Here is an 18,174-nt window from a genome sequence, read left to right on the forward strand (position 1 = left end):
GTTTATGTACACTGGAGATAATGTCAATGCAATGGAACGTTGGCAAAAGACCACACTCTCAACTCCTGTCACATCAGTGACAATATCTGAAAAGGAATTTAGCAACCAGCAGGGAAAGGAACCAAAAAAGGTCAAAGTATTCACAGCTAATGATCGTGCATATCTAGAAACAATAACGGCATGAAATAATGGAAGCTGTAATTCCCGGCATTAATGGATGATAAAACTAAGTATGTCTTTCCCTTTGAAAAAAAAAAAAACTATTTCCATTCCTAGGTTTATAAATTAATAAAAACATCTGCCTTTGTGCATCAAGGGATGGATAAAGGAATATTGAGACAAGCATTTCTTATAATAGGTCTGGACTGGAAAGCTACTCAGATGTCCACTACTAAGCCGGGGTACAGTCATACAACAGAAAATGAACAGCAATGAAAATGATTCAGCATTCCACAGCACAAAGGGCACTCAGTAACATCACTCTGGCAGAGAAGCCAGACATAAACTGTCTGCTTCCAGTCACATGAAGCTCAAGAACAGGCAACTTGAAACTTCGGTGTTATCCCCCAGACTCGGCAAAGTGGTTACCTGTGGGGGAGCAGAGTGCTTAGTGTTGAGTAAGGGCATCCAGGGGGCTTCTGGACTGCTGACCATGTTCTGTTTCTTGACCTGAGTGGTGGCCACACAGGGATCATGCTGTGACAAATCATTAAGCTCAACATACACTATTCTCTGTATGTATCAGATTTGAAAAAACAAAAATGCACCCTGAGGTTTTGCACATGGTAGTCTCTTGTTCTAGAAAGCCTCTCTTCTCCATGTCCTACAAAGCACGCTCCTAAACTTCCTGCAGGTCTCCTGCCTTTGGAAACTTGATCTGATTCCTTAGGACAAGTTATGGCTCTTTCTTCTTAGGCTCCTGTAACTGCAGTCTCACTGTGTGATCATCACCTGCTTAACTCTTTTTAGCCACTAGATTAAATGAGCTAGCATTTAGCCTAGTGGTTCAGGCACTGGATATGATGCTCACATCTCATATCGGAGCACCTGGATTCGATGGCCAGCTCCCAACTCCCACTTTATGCCAACAAGAACCCTAGAAGGCAGTAAAGATTGCTCAAGTAATGGGGTCCATGCCGCCCACTGACTTGAATTGCTGGCTCTTGGCTTTATGGGCACTTTGGGAGTGAATCAGCAGATGGGAACTTCCTGTCTCAAATAAATAAAAAAATTATAAATAAAAATAAACAAAATGACTCAGACAGTGTCATTTCATCAAAGCATTTATAGGTATCCAATACTTAGCATCTCCTAATTATTCCCTAGGTGAATAAAACACATTTCTAAAATGTTACAGGCCTTTTTTCATCACTAATTTTTGTGTTCTTACCCTACTTTTGAATTTGTGTAGATAGTATTTCATTCCAACAATCTACCATCAACAGGAAAAAGTAACTAGACTATTTCAACATGTGGGTTTTGAAGTCCTCTTACTTTCTCACAGCAGATAATCTCAGTTTCATTAAGAACATTTAGTAGAAATAAAACTTCTGGTCTTTGAATTAAATGTTGAACCAGCTACTTTCCCTAGATACATGACTGCATTGGGAAATCATGGTTAATTACAATATGACACAAAAATCATAAATAACAGAAATAAATTCTATACTATCTGAATGAATTGCCAAGCTGTCCAGCTTTTTCTTTCCTTAATTCTGCCAAGACTCCATAGACCTGCACCAACCAAACAAGTAGATTCAAATTAGCATTCTAGAGTTTCAAAAAAGAAAAAACCGCATGTTCTACCTTCTTGGACTTCTTTTTTTTTAAAGATTTATCTATTTATTTGAAAGGCAGAGTTAGAGAGAAGCAGAGGCAGAGAGAGAGAGAGAGAGAGAGAGAGAGAGAGAGAGAATCTTCCATCCACTGGTTTACTCCCCAAATGGACACAATGGCCAAAGCCAAGCCAATCCAAAGCCAGGAGCTTCTTCCAGGTCTCCCATACAGGTGCAGGGGTCCAAGGACTTGGGCCATCTTCTACTGCTTTCCCAGGCCATAGCAGAGAGCTAGATAGGAGGCAGAACAGCTGAGACTCGAACTGCTGCCCATACGGGATGCCAGCACTGCAGGCAAGTGGCTTTACCAGCTACACCACAGGGTACCTGCCGGCCACTCTTTTTGGATTTTTAAGACAGGTGTTTCACCTTGGCATGGAATCTTGCACTAACAGTTAAAATCACAGGTTGCCTCAAGTAGCCTGAGTTTCCTTATCTGCACAGGCAAATTGCCCTTCAACTGCCTGATTGTGTTTCGTGGTTTTTTTTTTTTTTTTTTAACATTTATTTATTTATTTGAAAGGCAGAGTTACAGAGAGGCAGAGAGAGATCTTCCATCTGCTGGTTCACTCCCCAAATGGCCACAACAGCCAGGACTGAGCCAGGTTGAAGCAAGGAGCCAGGAATATCTTCTGTGTTTCTCCCATGAGTGCAGGGGCCCAAGGACTTGGGCCATCGTCCACTGCTTTCTCAGGGGCATTAACAGTGAGCTGGATCAGAAGTGGAAAAGCCGGGACTTGAACTTCCGCCCATATAAAACGCTGGCACTGCAGGCAGTGGCTTTACCTGCTACATCACAGCACCACATTTTCACAAGCCCAACACTCCAGTGCACAAAGGACTTCACAAACAGAAGCCAAGAGCTCTTATGCTCCAAATCCTGTCCTCCAGTCCCACGAAAGGCAACTAGACCTAACACCGATAGCTCCATCAGCTTTGAGTCTTAATGCTTTCCTTCCCTCATTCTCCCCTCTCACAAAGACTCCGAGACGAGACAGAGCTGGGAGGGAGAGACAAGGCTCCTACCTGTAACCCAGTCCTTGGATCAGCTTACTTCCCAACCGGTCCTGAATCACCTGGATTGTTCCTGGTAAGAGGCTTTTGGCTGCTGAATCTCCAACAGCTATGGCAACAATCCGCCCTGGATCTTGCAATCTCAAGAATTCTTGAAGTCGCCGACTCTCATTGTGGTATTCATGGGTATCAAACTTCACATTGTCCAAAATTTTGGCTGTGTCTTGGTCAATGACCCTCACATTGAGGCCCCGGGAAAAGTCCTTCTCAAAGGTGTAGGACCCAAACGGCAAGCCCGAGGAATGCAGCGTCCTCGCCAACAACGTCCATGTTGTCTTCTGTGCCCCATGGAGCTCCAGTGTCCCGCCAGCCTCCACACCGATGAACTTTTTGCCAAATGTTGGCAGATTTTCACCTTCATCTGACTTGCCATACAAGGCAATTGTCGCTTTGGATTTATAGCGGCATTTTTCTGCTCCAATATGAAGCGCCCCACCATCCTGAATCAGGATGTAACGAGTCCTCAAAGTAATGTTTCTGGATCCATCTTTATCATCCCCAAAGACAAGAAGTCCTGCAGGGAACAACACGATCGTAAGCCAACTTCTGAAATAACTTCCTGAGATACAAACAAGTAGAGGGGCAAAAGTACACTTCCACAAAATTAAATTGGGAAACAGAATTTACTATCTGCCTCCAAAATTAAACCGGCTTCCAAAACATAGTAAAGGAAAAACATGAGGAGCTCCTATCTCCAACATACTAAAAATGCCTGTGAGTGTGAATCTCAATTCATTCACTTTAGAGGTAAATCATTTCTAGAAAAATGTCTGACAGTCTACACCTCTGAATCATGTGTTTACACATGAGAGTACTTCAAAAATCTTCTCAGAAAATAGAATTAAAAGAAACTTCAGAGGTGCCATGTGACCTAGAAATCAGGATGCTGGTTAGGAGCCCACATTCCATATCAGACTAACTGCATTGGAGCGTTTCAAGTCCCAGCCCCAGCTCCTAATTCTAGTTGCCTGCTTGGCACACTCCAGAAGGGCAGTAAGTAATAACTTAGGTAGTTATGTCCTTGACTCCCACAGGAGAGACAGATCCTAGCTTTGGTCTGGCCCAACTATCGTGGGCATTTCAGGAGCTAACTAGTAGATAAGAGCTTGCTATCTCTGTCTCTGTGTGTATGTCTATTTCTCAAAAAATACTTTATATATAAAAAGTTAATTGTTGAACAAATGTTGAAATCTATGCATAATTTTTCCATAATACATGTTTTTCATGAACTTTTTGAAGACACCCCCTGCCCCGATTCCAAAATTGTTCATACCAAAATAAATTTAATTCCATTTTCCAGGAACTTTTCAAAATTCCCTTGTATATTAACCTAAGTTAACTCTCTCCTCACTCTCCGTAAGTTGTTATAGAAATTTAGGAATGAGAGAACATCTCTCTGGAGCTGTTGTTTCCTTCTCCATAAATCAAGGGTCTCAACTTGAATAATTTCTAAGGTTTTTTTCATTTCTTGGATTTGGGGGAATTTTTCATATCCATGGTTAGAAAATATACCACACACTAAAGACTATTCAACCTAAGAACAGTTTCTGTATAAGGAACATTGACTATCCTCCACACTGAAGAGTAACCTTGAAGTTCCCATAAACAGAGACCATTACCTACCTCCATCCTGAATGACTATAGAATTCACCGTGACATCTGAGATCAGACGGAACATATCTCCCTCTTTAACAACAATGTGTTTTGTAGAATCTTGTCCTGGATCCCAGTTCCTGAGACGAGGGTTTTGATCTGGACAATTCTCTATAAAATAATGCAACATTTATATCCCCTCCAACCCAACAAAATGTCAGAATACTGTTAGCCAAATCCAAACACTGCACTTACATGTTTTGAGCTCTTGCCATGAGGATGGAAATCCCTACCCTTCTCACCTTCCCTCTGCTCCCATGGGAAAAATCAAATCCTTTACTTTCACAACACTTAAAAAAAAGTGTCCCCACAAAATTGAATTGCTAGCATGTAGCTTAGGTCAAACTTCACGAGTGAAAATGGAGTTCCCTGGAATCGTCTGCTCTGGAAAGAAATCAATAGTAAGAAGCAAAATGATGAAGTGTCCTTGGACACTCACCGGAAAGCTGTTTCAGGGAAGAAAACATGTTTACAACATATTGGCAAAAAAATGGAAATTGCTAAAAAGTGTATTTGGTCTTCACAAGTTCCTTCGTATGCACAGCAAATCAAAGTAGGTGATAACAGCAATGCTTTCCAAGGCAGTAGCTGAGACACATCACGATCCCAGCCATGGAGACTTCCCAACAAAACTGCAGGAGCCGAGCAGCCTGAGCCATGACTTCTCATTTTCAAAGATGAGGAAATGACAGAGAAGCCAGACCCAAGACTACTCAGCAAGTTGGGTGACTGGAAGTTCCCCATTTATTACATGAGGATCCTTACTACAGTCTTTTACTAGAATGAGAATTTGCTACTCGAACAGATAAAAATGAAACATGAAAGTAGTCTGCATTCCTACAACTATTCAACACATGAAACTTACAGTTTCTGCCATAATTTAGAAGAGGAGGGGGGAAAAAATAATACCTTCAGTTTTGACCCACTAATGACCAAGCAGTTCTCGAAGATCAAGTTGTCCACTCTGTATTTGGTATTATAACATTTACAAAGAATAAAACGAACTCACATTCCCTCAGAGGTTATAATCTAGCCACCGTGTAAAAAGAATCAGAAAAAAGAAGAATGGAGCTGCAGTAAGTGAGGCAGCTTCCTGGAATCAGTGACACTAACTTAGATCCAAAGGATGAATAATACAAGGAATATTCAAAAAGCCCATGGAAAAATGCATATGACAAAAAAAGTATGCATGGATTTCAAAATTTCTTTCCACCGAAACAAGTATCTTTTCATTCCATTTTCCCACAAGCTTTCTGAATGATCTTCATATGTAAATAACAGAGGGACATGCAGGGAAGATACGAACAGGAGTCATGCAAGAATCCCTCGCTATCCAAGTCTACTGGGCTGCTCAGTTAGAACAGCGAAGCATTGCCTGTAATTCAAACTAAGCAAAGGGAGAAATAAGCAAGACTTCCAGATAATCTTAAGAACTAACTAATTACCGTTTGTGAAGGTAGGAAGTGGATACTGTGGAATGACACAAGAAAAGAGTAGGGAGATGGGTTGTGGCACAAAGATCTTATTTTATACAGAAAAAAAATATTCTGACTCCTCATTTTGTAACCGCCTAACACAGATGCTAACATCTTCCTATTTCCAAGCACTTATGTTGCCCTAGGCCTGTACTTTCTCTCTAAGGTGTTAGTGACTGCGAATAAAGTCAGTCTAGCCATTTCTGTTTCAAGCGGCTAATTTTTTTCACAAATTTCATAATCATTGATATTTAATTCTTTTGTTAAAGCAATGCCTATTGCCATTATACTGAAAATAATTCATAAACTTTTCTTCCAAAGAAATAAGAATCTTCTAAATTTATTATATGCGTTGAAATTTTTTTTATTACACTAAAGTTTATTCTCATTTTTTAAAGGTTTATTTATTCATTTTTTATTTAAAGGCAGAGAGAGAAAGAGAGAGTTAGATCTTCCATTCACTGGTTCACTCTCTAAATGCCCACATGCCCACAATGTCAGGCTCCATCCAAGTTTCCTATGTGGGTGGCAAGGACTCAAGTACTTAGCCCATCATCTGCTTCCTCCCAGGAAGTGGATCAGAAGGTAGAGTTGGAATTTGATCCCAGGAATGGGCAACCCAAGCAGTAATTTAACACCCTGCGACAGGATGCCACCCCCAACACTAAGGATTTCCTGAACTTTTCTTCTACCGCCTTCTTCCTATAAAACATCTAGCAAGAATTCTCCATGATGTTATACAAGAAGCAAATCAATGTCCCATGTAACAAGCACTGTATCCAGCTACAGAAAAGGAGATCCAGTCTTCTGAGATGCAGAGCCTATTACCATAGTTACATAATTCCTCTTAATTGTTTCTAATTATCCCTCAGGAGAATATGCCTCATTAGAACCACCACCAAAAATTCTGTTTCCTTCCAGGAAGGCAGAGTTAATGAGAAAATGCATGGTCTGCAGAAAGTGCTAGAAAACAGCTCAGCCAGCCTCACCTTCTTGGCTATGCATCTGTAGACCAGTAAGTGCATCTGTAATGGCAGTAACCACAGTGAGGCTGACCCTGAAATATTTCAACATAGCAGATCTTTCCACTGATAATTTACACTTACATTGCCAAAATGTAAAACTAAAAACTGCTGATTCAAGGAACCACATCAGCAACTCAATGCCTTTCATGGACTAGGAAAACAACAACGAAAGCCACAGATTTTGAGTCTGATTGCTCCTTAGTACTACCATGCCCTTGCTAAATTACATGGGAAATAAGAACAGAAGCAGAGAAATTGGTTATTCTGCTGGGAAAGGGGCCCACAGAGTCAACACTACTTGCAATACAAATCAATGTCGCAAATTCATAATGTGGTCTACCAGCTAGAACAACAAAGATGTTGATAGAAACACATCTTGTACTTCCTGTCTATTCTCCTGGAAGTGCTTACACAACCTCTTCCAGGATCTTAAAAAAATCTACAAAATGCCTACTGTGGGGCTGCACTGTGCTCTAGTGAGTAAAACTACCACCTGCAGTGCCAGTGTCCCACGTGGGCACGGGTTCGAGTCCTGGCTGCTCCATTTCCGATCCAGCTTTCTGCTATGGCCTGGGAAAGCAGCAGAAGATGGCCCAAGTCCTTGAGCCTCTGCACCCACGTGGGAGACCCAGAAGAAGCTCCAGGCTCCTGGCTTCAGATCACCGCAGCTCTGGCTGTCGCAGCCATTTGGGGAGTGAACCAACAGATGGAAGACCTCTCTTTCTCTGCCTCTACGTCTCTGTAACTCTGCCTTTCAAGAAAATAAATAAATCTTTAAAAAGAATTATCTAAAGCACCCATGAAAATTTAACAATATTTGTAAGTCTAATAAGTGGTAAAATGCTTTTCAACTACCATATTTCATTTAAGGTAGCATCTGTTCTAACAAAAATCTGTTGTATACTTTGTAAGAAATTCAGATGAGGTGAATGCTGTGGCATAGCAGGTAAAGCCACCATTCCATATGGAATGCCGGCATTCCATACAGGCACCAGCCAGTTCAAATCCTGATTGCTCCACTTCCAACCCAGCTCCCTGCTGATGGCCTGGGAACAGTAGCAGAAGATGGTCCAAAAGTTTGGGCCCCTGCCACACATGTGGGAGACCTGGAATAAGTTCCTGGCACCTGGCTTCAGCCTAGCCAAGTAACTCTTTCAAACAAATAAATAAATCTTTAAAAACTCAAATAAGATGCCCAATACAGATTGCTAGGGTCTGATTCTACTTCCCTGAGCCCTCTAATTTTTAGACTGATGGTGTTCCTTTATGAGGAAAATGTTTTTTGAGTTTTTTTTTTTTTTTTTTTGGACAGGCAGAGTGGACTGTGAGAGAGACAGACAGAGAGAAAGGTCTTCCTTTCCATTGGTTCATCCCCCAATGGCCACTGCGGCCAGCATGCTGTGGCTGGCGCACCGCGCTGATCAGAAGCCAGTAGCCAGGTGCTTCTCCTGGTCTCCCATGCGGGTGCAGGGCCCAAGCACTTGGGCCATCCTCCACTGCCTTCCCGGGCCATAGCAGAGAGCTGGCCTGGAAGAGGAGCAACCGGGACAGAATCCGGCACCCCGACCGGGACTAGAACCTGGGGTGCCGGCGCCGCAGGCAGAGGATTAGCCAAGTAAGCTGCGGCACTGGCCGAGAATGTTTGTTGATATCAGACTGAGGCTAACTGGCAACAAACTTCTTTGAAACCATTCAAAGTATTGCTATCAACCTGAGAAGCAAAGACCATTTCAGAAATACAAATCTCCCTACATGACAATTAATTATGAAATAATGAGTAATTTTTGCACTGATGTTTAAGAACTTATACATCCTAATGGATGTTTGCCTTCAGGGATACACACAGTTACTCAAAAATATTTGAAGTTTCTCATTTGAAACTGTCTTTCAAGTCCATTTTAAACCACAAATCTCATTTTTCAGTCAATTTTTAAAAAATCAAATCTAGCACTTATAACAAAAGAAAACAAACTTTTGGTAACCCAAAAATCATACCTACTCTTACAAAGGATGAAACTGTGCTGCCTCAGGACTTCAGTAAATATTTAAAAGCATCTGCAGAAGTGTGGTGCTGTGGTTATGTCAGCACTTGGGACCCCCACATGCTCTACTTCCGATCCAGTTTCCTGCTAACACACACCTTGAGAGGGGCAGGTCAGCTCGAGTTTTTGGGTCCTGGTCACCCACCTGGGAGCCCTGGGATTCAGCGCTGGACTCTTGGCTTTGGCCTGGCCCAGCCCTGGCTGTTGCAAGCATTTGGAGGAAGGAGCCAGCAAATGGAAGAACTCTCCCTGTCTAAGTCCATCTGTCTGCCTTTCAAATAAATGAAAATAAATAAAAATTGTTTTTAAAAAGCATTTGTAAAAGATATAATCCAAGAGTGTAGGAACAGAATGGTAAATGGAAAAGAAGAACAATCCTTAAATTTTATGGTTTCCCATGAATTCCATGAACAATTGCTTTTATTCACAAGAAGTTACACCTCATACTAATTATCTAACAGTTAGCTAGAGCCAACTTAATACAGCAAATTTTCTAAAAAATTGCCCTATTCCCTCCCTTTCTCTCTTCTCCAAGAATCTATTCTATGTATGCACACATCCACATAAGCACACACACTTACCATCTGGAGCATATCTTGAGGATATTCCTAAAATGACTGCAAGTGCAACAAAAAATGAGAAACTAGTAACGGCAAAGCAAATGAAAGTATTTTTGTGTCTCTTGTGCTTTCGGCTTTCTCTCTGGTTTTGCTGTTCTTCCGGTGAGAATGCAAAGGTAGCCTGGGCTTCTTGTCTGACGGAGGTAAATTTGGCTGAAGCTTGGCTCTTTGGAGGAGGCGGGGGACGCAGGGGGACAACCTTCCCTGGAACATAACCAGGTGAGCGATGGCTGTTTCCATTCTGAGGCTGTAGGAATGCAGGGGAGTGGCCCCTGGAACCAGCGGCATTCATGATACCCTGTCACTCTGAAAAGAAAAAGACATTAAGCTTCAGAATGTATGCACTGTAATGGCTTTTTTCAGTATTTTTAAATTATGGTTAAAATATCCATAATGCAAAACTCACCATTTGCATTGAAGTTCAATGGCACAGAACGTATATGCACAAAGTTGCACCACCATCACCAGTAACCATTTCCAGAAATTTTTCATCATCCCAGACAAAAACCCTATACCCAACAATTCCCCATCTGTTTGCTCTAGCCCCTGGCAACTACTGCAATGAGTTTTTGAAAGAATGAATATCAACTCAGCCTTCCATTTCTGACATAAACAATGTCAACAATCCCCATCACTAATTGTCTTCTGATGCCACTGCCTCTCACCATGGCTGCACACTATAATCACCTCTAATACATTAATGCCCAGTGCCACACTGCAAAACAATTAAATCGGGAGCACTAAGCTTAGAATCCAAACATCAGCATCTTTTAAATTCCCCCCCAAAAGGATTCTAATGAGCATCTGGGTTGAGAGCCACTGTTCTAAGCCAACTTTTTGCAATCTGTGTGTTACAATCACCAGGGAAGCTTGTTAAAAATGTAAATTCCTGGGCTCTTTGCCCCTGGGATTCTGGCTCAGAGAATGCCAAAAGAACCCAGATTTTACATTTTTTAAAAACATACTTTAAGGACACCGAAGCAGGTGGTCACATTTTGAGTAAAAAGATCTTCAAAATGTTCATGAAAAATGTATACTATGAAAAAACTATGTGTGGGTTTCAAAAATTTTTTGTACCCAAAATACTTTTATTTTAATTCTAATTTTCTGTGAACTTTTTGAAGTATCCTGGTATCATAATTCTAAGTTCTTCAATCTCAAATTAAAAGTCTGTGTAGAGGAGGATAAAAGTGCAGTCTTAAAAAGTTCAAACAGATGGGCATTCCTGTTTGCATGTTCAATTTCTCCACTAGATTTATCCCCAGGCTAAGAAATGTTCAGTATTCCCACTGGCACTACCACTTAACTATAGACCCAATATAGTCATTCAATGAGAAAGTCTAAAGTCTCTATCTCTCTTTTTTTTTTTTTCTTCAATTTTTGACAGGCAGAGTGGACAGTAGAGAGAGAGAGACAGAGAGAAAGGTCTTCCTTTTTGCCGTTGGTTCACCCTCCAATGGCCGCCGCGGTAGGCGCGCTGTGGCCGGCGCACCGCGCTGTTCCGATGGCAGGAGCCAGGTGCTTCTCCTGGTCTCCCATGGGGTGCAGGGCCCAAGGACTTGGGCCATCCTCCACTGCACTCCCTGGCCACAGCAGAGAGCTGGCCTGGAAGAGGGGCAACCGGGACAGGATCGGTGCCCCGACCGGGACTAGAACCCGGTGTGCCGGCGCCGCAAGGCGGAGGATTAGCCTAGTGAGCCGCGGCGCCGGCTTAAAGTCTCTATCTCTTTAAATCCTCAAAGTTCATCTGACATTCCAATAACACAATAAAAACTATTTCAAAAATCAGCTATAAGCACTACATGCCACTAACTCATTTAATCTATTTAATACAACAAATCTATGAGTAGGGACCATCATCCCCATTTTATACATGAGAAAAACTGAGGAGCAGGAAGTTAACTCCCCCAAGGGGTCACAAAACTAGTGTGAAGAACCAGGGCTCAAAACCCAGGTGCTTTGGACTATATAAAGTCAAGTTAAAGCTCTTACCAGCCAGCGCCTTTCCAAACAACTGCAGGGCAACAACTTCAAAGGGTGCATTTTGCAAGTGTGCAATTACCAGTGTGCTGAGCCTCAAAGGCAGGTTAATCTTCTCAGGAATCCTTCACACAGGAGTCCACCAGCCTATACACGAGTCTTTCTTATCCAAAAGAAGCTCGCTCACACACACACACACACACAGGGAAGTCCTTTTTCATCTTTTATCTTCTTTATGGTAGATCCTTATAAGTTTTTCAATGAAAGAGTAAGTTTTGAATGGAACCTTCCTATGTTGATTTTCAAAGGAAGAGGAAGGAGCCACCAAGAGCTACCAAATCATGTTCTCATAGCAACAATGACTGTGGACAAAAACAATTGTGCTCCATGGCTTTGGAAACGTGACAGTCAACCTCTCCCACCCCCTCCCTTCCTTACCAACTTAGACCAGAGTCACCTGACTTTATTCAATACACCCTCACCTTCCGCCAGAAAAATCAACTCAAGTCATTCCTGACAGCACCTCCAAATTATTCCCACTATCAACAAACTCAGCACAAAACGGTCATCAGAGAAGCCACAAACAAGCCTCCCCAGGACCCCAACAACCTGGAAATTAAAGTAAATAGAAAGGGCTCAGGAACTGATGCTGATTCTACATGGGGTAAAGAACCTTCTCAGAAGGGCCAGTGTTGTGGTGTAGTAGCTTAAGCCACCACCTGGAAGAAGCTCCCGCAATGGAAGCCATGTGGGGAGTTAAGATGGAAGCAAATGAAAGATTCTCTCTCTCTCTCTCTCTCTCTCTCTCTCTCTCCCCCTCTCTCTCTCTCTCCCCCCCTCCCTCCCTCCTTCCTCCCCCCTCTAACTCTGCCTTTCAAATAATAAAACTTTTTTTAAGGAAGAAAAAATGTTTTCCAAGTCCATGTTTCAGTCAAAAACATTTGGTTTGTGGGGTTTGACTTTTGAATAAATTATTCAGATGGAGCTTCAACTCCAAGACAAAGAGAAAAGATGCTATGGAGGACATTGCTGCATGTGCTAAGCTTCCAATCATAATAATGGCTAGATACATGCTGCTGCAACCAATGACAGAGTAAAACAGAGACACCAGGCCGGACTCCTAATAACAAAGAAAGGAGGAAAGTGGGTAATCTTGAGAGCCAGGCTCATCAGGAGGGGAGTCTCTAGAGGGGGAGTCTTCCATTTCTCAGGCTGCAATCAGCTGACACTTCCTTGTTTCAGGGCCAGAAAGGCTGTTATTTCTTAACCGGCTGGAGGGCCACTTTGCAGGAGATAATGGGTCACCAGATGTATCCACAAAGAAATGAAAAGTGGTGAGACTGGCTAAACGAAGAAACCGGCCCACTGGGAATAATTGTCTTCTCGTTCACAAAATGGTAACTTTACATGAAAATACAGATTGCACCTGCCACACGAACTAAAATAAACAATACATGAAAAATCATCATGGGTCTTTTTTATCTATATAACCCTCTGTAAAGCAATTTAGGGAGAAAGAGAGAGAGAATCCTCTAGACCTACTTTATGGAAAACATGCAAATGCATAAGCAGAACTATAATCATTCTTTTCCTTAGAAATGACATGTTACTGAAACACATCTTAGAATAAAACACTAATCATATTTTAAGTAGATTTCTCTCAACTAAGATTTTTAACAATGAGAGATACAAATACATTGCTCTAGAATTTCATCATATTTATAGATTTATTTTAGGTGTAGTATTTTGAATAAATTACTTTAAAATGCATTGATTGCTACTTACAGATCTAAATTTTTCATACAGGAAAGTGGTATTCCACTCATTCAATAACCAATTCTGAGATCTTGCTGTCTTTAAAGGCTTATGTTCAGAACTACAGGGGACAAAAGATTTCCAGTGTCCTCAAGAAATGTTATTCCTAAATTCAATTCTAAAGCACTTGTTTGAAATAGAAGGCAGAGTGCAATTAGCAAAGGAAATATGGTCAGATTCCCAGGCTATCTCCACAACGGTTATTCAGTCCACAAGGCTGTTGATACTTGCAGCATCGGTTGGATTTCAGAGTCCTGTAAATAAAGGAGGGACCTAATAGAGGGAAGACTGGGAGAATTTCCTCTTGCTTTCAGTGCTTCAAGGCAAGCATTAGCCATCATTTCAATAATTTCACTACAGACCAATATTTCACTTTAAATACACTGTTTGCATTACATGGCATCCTTAAAGGATTGTATTTCTGAGGGGAGGCACATTATAAAGAAGGAGCACATCAGTATTTCATGATACATTTTCAGGGCTAGTACAGCCTGAGATAGCTCCTCAAGCAAAACAGATAATACAGGTTGGGTAAATAATACAACTCACTCATACTGAAATTGGAAATGCACGCCATAGTTTTTGAAGCATTCTTTTTTCATATTCAGATGTTCCTCAAGATAATTATTTTGTAAGTATCTATTTCGTGGATCACAGCAAGTTGTAGGCCAAAAGGCTTGGTTATAATCAAGCAAGCAATTATAAATTTGCACAGATAATTTAGGTGAATGTTTAAAGTAGATAATTAAAGAAATTACTAAGACTATGAGAACACTGTATTAATTTAAAAGACAAATTAAAAATTCTAGGGAAAAAACTTTAAAAAAAGTACCTAGTACTTTTGTCTAAAAAAAAGAAATCACTGTACTTTAAATTAAATTATTCTCTTGAAAGAAAAATAAGTATATTACCTCAAACAGTAGCTCAAGGTGGAAGGGATCTACACAGCATTCAATTAATTTATCTGGTAATAAACCATAGTAAGTAATTACAGAAAGCAATTATTCTGAAATTTCATTTATATATTAAAGGCGATCCTTTTTTAACCTATAAAAGGGGGCAGGATTTCTTAAAATGTGAAAATTTTTCATTTAAAATTTTCAGCCACTGCACTATCTCATCATCTGCAATATCTTCTCGGAATTCCGGGAAGGTCCCGTTCTGTTTGTTCTTCCTCATACTGTTTAAAACTCACAGAGGATCACCTTTTTGTCTCATGCGTCAATTAATTCATGTATTTGTCCATCTCTTGCAATAGACTATCAGCCTCTTCAGACTGTTATCGAACTTCCCCCCTGACTGGGTCCACATGCCCAACACACAGCAAGCCAATCACTGACACTGGGGTGGAGGAAAAGGAGCACAGAGCAAGGAGCCAGGCAGCTGACACTCAATTCCTGGACTCCCTTAGAGACTAAAGGCAGTGAACTTTAAAGTTCGAAGTTGGTGATGAAGGGCTGGTGCTATGGCACAGTGGGTAAAGCTGCTGCCTGCAGTGCCAGCATCCCACATGGGCCCCAGTTTAGCTGCTCCACTTCTGATACAGCTCCCTGCTAATGCACCTGGGAAGGCAGTGGAATACTGCCCAAGTGCTTGGGGCTCTGCACTCATGTGGGAGACCTGGAAGAAACTCCTGACTCTTAGCTTCAGCCTAGCCCAGCCCCGGGCTGTTGAGACCATTTGCAGAGTGAACTAGTGGATAGAAGGTATCTCTCTCTCTCCCTTTCTCTAACTCTGCCTTTCAAAAAAAAAAAAAAAAAAAAAATCTTAAAAAAAAAAGTTGGTGATGAGCAATGTGTTATTAGCTCGTGTGTGGGCCTCTGGTTGGAGTGCCCTTCCTTTGGTCAGTAACAGGGGCCGGTGTGTGCCCTTTGGAATGATAACGGTGGGCTCCAATCTGCTGGGATCTAAGGTTAGATGGGATATTTCTTTGTTTCCTCTGGGCCTATGAATTCCTGCAAAGCTCTCAGGATAGAGGCTAGCACTCAGACCTGAACTATGTTAACTATAGGGGCAATGGAGTCCCTTACCCTGTGTCAGTCACTCCTCTAACTTAGTGAGTTAATCTTCACAGAGAACCTGAAAACTAAGGAAGATGACTCAGGAACATCAAAGACTTCTGGGATAGGCGGATTGGCCCCGAGACCAGGGGTGATCTATTATTTATCTTGATCTCAGAGAACCTTACACACAGTAAGTACTCAATAACTGACTTCTGAACTTAGCCACAAATTCTTATAAAGAAATTCAGCATAAATGCTAGGAGTGTGAGTGTGTGTATAGCTATTGGGGAGAAAACAAATGACTGAAAAAATTAGGTCCCCCTGGGGCCAGCGCTGTGGCATAGTGGGTAAAGCCACCGTCTGCAGTGTTGGCATCCCATATGGGCACCAGTTCAAGTCCCAGCTGCTCCACTTCCAATCCAGCTCTCTGCTATGGCCTGGGAAAGCAGTGGAAGATGGCCCAAGTGCTTGGGCCCCTACACCCACAGAGGAAGACCCGGAGGAAGCTCCTGGCTCCTGGATTCGGATCGGTGCAGCTCCGGCCGTCATGGCCAACTGGGGAATGAACCAGCAGATGGAAGACCTCTCTCTCTCTGCCTCTCCTCTCTCTGTGTAACTCTGACTTTCAAAATAAATAAATAAATATTTTTAAAAATTAGGTCCTCTTTCATTTAGCCATGCTTCGTTTTGTGTAAGTATATCCCCAATGAATCTGTTGAAGCACAGATTTTTTTTCTCTTTCTCTCTCTCACACACACATTGAGATTTCTGATGTATTCCTTCTCCAACATGCTTATGGCTCTGGGAAATTGACTAATTCCTCTATATCATTTTCTCTGATTTGGGAGACTAAGAATACTATTTCAAGCAAAAACAGTCAATGCATTAATTTTTACAAAGTTTAATCTGTATATGAAATCTAATTGGAACTAATAGGAATTATTAATAACTGCAGGTAGGAATTCTAAAAGTTAAAGAAAGAGCAGCAAACTACGCAGTTTTCACCACATACTATAAAATGTAGCGGACATACAGGAAAAACAAAAACATTCCACTCCATCCTAAATGCTGACAGACAAGAAATGATGTGATCTTATGCAAAGTCTTTATTCAGAGAGCAGCAGTAGCTCAATACTAGCAAGGGCTCTTTACGAATAAAGGGGCAAGGGACTGGGTTCTGAACTTCTTTCTACTGTTGAGATACTAATACGCAAGGTAAGCTCACTATCTCAAATGCCTACCACTTATACAGTGGCTGAGGATACTACCCCAGGGCCACAGCATCATTTCCTCAAGTCACACACATGCACTGAACATCCAATAAAAATGCAATCCTTTGACTCACTGAAGCTCTTTCAAACCCAGACTATAGTTGTTACGAGAACTTATTTTCTGAATGGAAAATCCAGACTCACAGGATAGTCAAAAAAGCTGGTATCAGCTAATCAAGTCTATTTATTTATTTATCTACTGGATCAAGAACCTAACTTTTGAAACAATATCCAATCTAAGGGTCAACTGTACAGATGATAGTCTTTGTTTTCCAGCAGTTTTGGTTCAACTGGCAAAAATCTGGTTAAGAAAACTTTTCCTCTCATTAAGATCTTGGAAGAATCATGTAACATATTGACTAGTATGTCCAACAAGTAAAAACATGCAGCACAACATAAAACAAAATATACAGAAAAAAGAGTGTGTATGAATTATCATGAAAACAAATAATAGGTTTTACTGTAATTATTAGTATCTCAGCCTAATAAATCTTTAACCAGTTCCCAACTGCCTTGAAATGTTTTTCCACATTCCCACTACCACCACCAATTTACTGGAGAGCCACAAAGACGGTTCACAGCCCAAAAGGCTGCAAAGGCTAGGTAGAGCCAGGCCAAACCTGGGAGCTAGGAACTCATGCCTGGTCTCCCATATGGGCAGCAGGGACACAGCCACCTGAGCTATCACATGCTGCCTGCCAGAGTGTGCACCAAAAATAAGCTGGAATCGGGAACAGAGCCAGTACTGAAACCCAGGCACCCTGATATGGAATGAGGACATCCCAATTGGCATTATAACTATAAGGCCAAAACACCTGCTTCCCTTGAATTTTCAACTAATGGCTCCATATTGCCAACATCCTATTTTTTAGGAGACACTACAAAGAACAAGATCAAGGTGATTTTCAGGATTGGGGGTTTTAGTTTTGGTGGGGGTGAGGAGTGTTTTGTTGGGTGGAAGCAGGAGGTAGGGTGTTTTATTTAGTTCTACTTTAGATTCAGACTATGTTTTATAATAAAAAGTTGAGCTAAAAAGCCCTGACCACACAACATCATTCAATAAGAAATCAATTTAGTAAAGTTGATTTTTTGGCCTTTTGTTTCCCAAATGGTCAAATAAATATTTGTGTGATCAATATTCTTACAAAGACTATATACTTAAACACATATTATAAAGATTTCAAAAACAAAGGTAGAAGCAAAGAGTTTCATGGAAGGGGATCTTTTTATATGTAGTTTAGAGGAATGTATTATATTCTATTCCCAGAGTACACAGGATAAATACGTTTTTCTAAAACAACCATTGCAAAGAATTCTGCATACATACTAAGTTTCCACATATAGTTATTTAGAAGAGAGCAGATCTTTGGAAGAGCTAAGT

The 18,174-nt window shown here is 41.2% G+C and overlaps 1 protein-coding gene across 2 annotated transcripts in view; it reads right to left on the reverse strand.

The window, feature by feature from the left end:
• The window catches only part of CEMIP2 (cell migration inducing hyaluronidase 2), an 87,898-nt gene that overhangs the window by 58,267 nt on the left and 11,457 nt on the right, over positions 1-18,174 (reverse strand). For both annotated transcript variants that reach the window (XM_062208403.1, XM_062208402.1), the window contains exons 2-4: positions 9,686-10,030; positions 4,533-4,673; positions 2,862-3,423 (exon numbers count right to left, since the gene is read on the reverse strand). In XM_062208403.1, the coding sequence (XP_062064387.1) occupies positions 2,862-3,423; positions 4,533-4,673; positions 9,686-10,016 (1,034 nt within the window). In that variant the 5' untranslated portion in view covers positions 10,017-10,030. The remainder of the gene's footprint in view (positions 1-2,861; positions 3,424-4,532; positions 4,674-9,685; positions 10,031-18,174) is intronic.

The sequence above is a fragment of the Lepus europaeus genome, chromosome 12 (assembly GCF_033115175.1).
Source record: "Lepus europaeus isolate LE1 chromosome 12, mLepTim1.pri, whole genome shotgun sequence".
NCBI classification, from domain to species: Eukaryota; Metazoa; Chordata; class Mammalia; order Lagomorpha; family Leporidae; genus Lepus; species Lepus europaeus.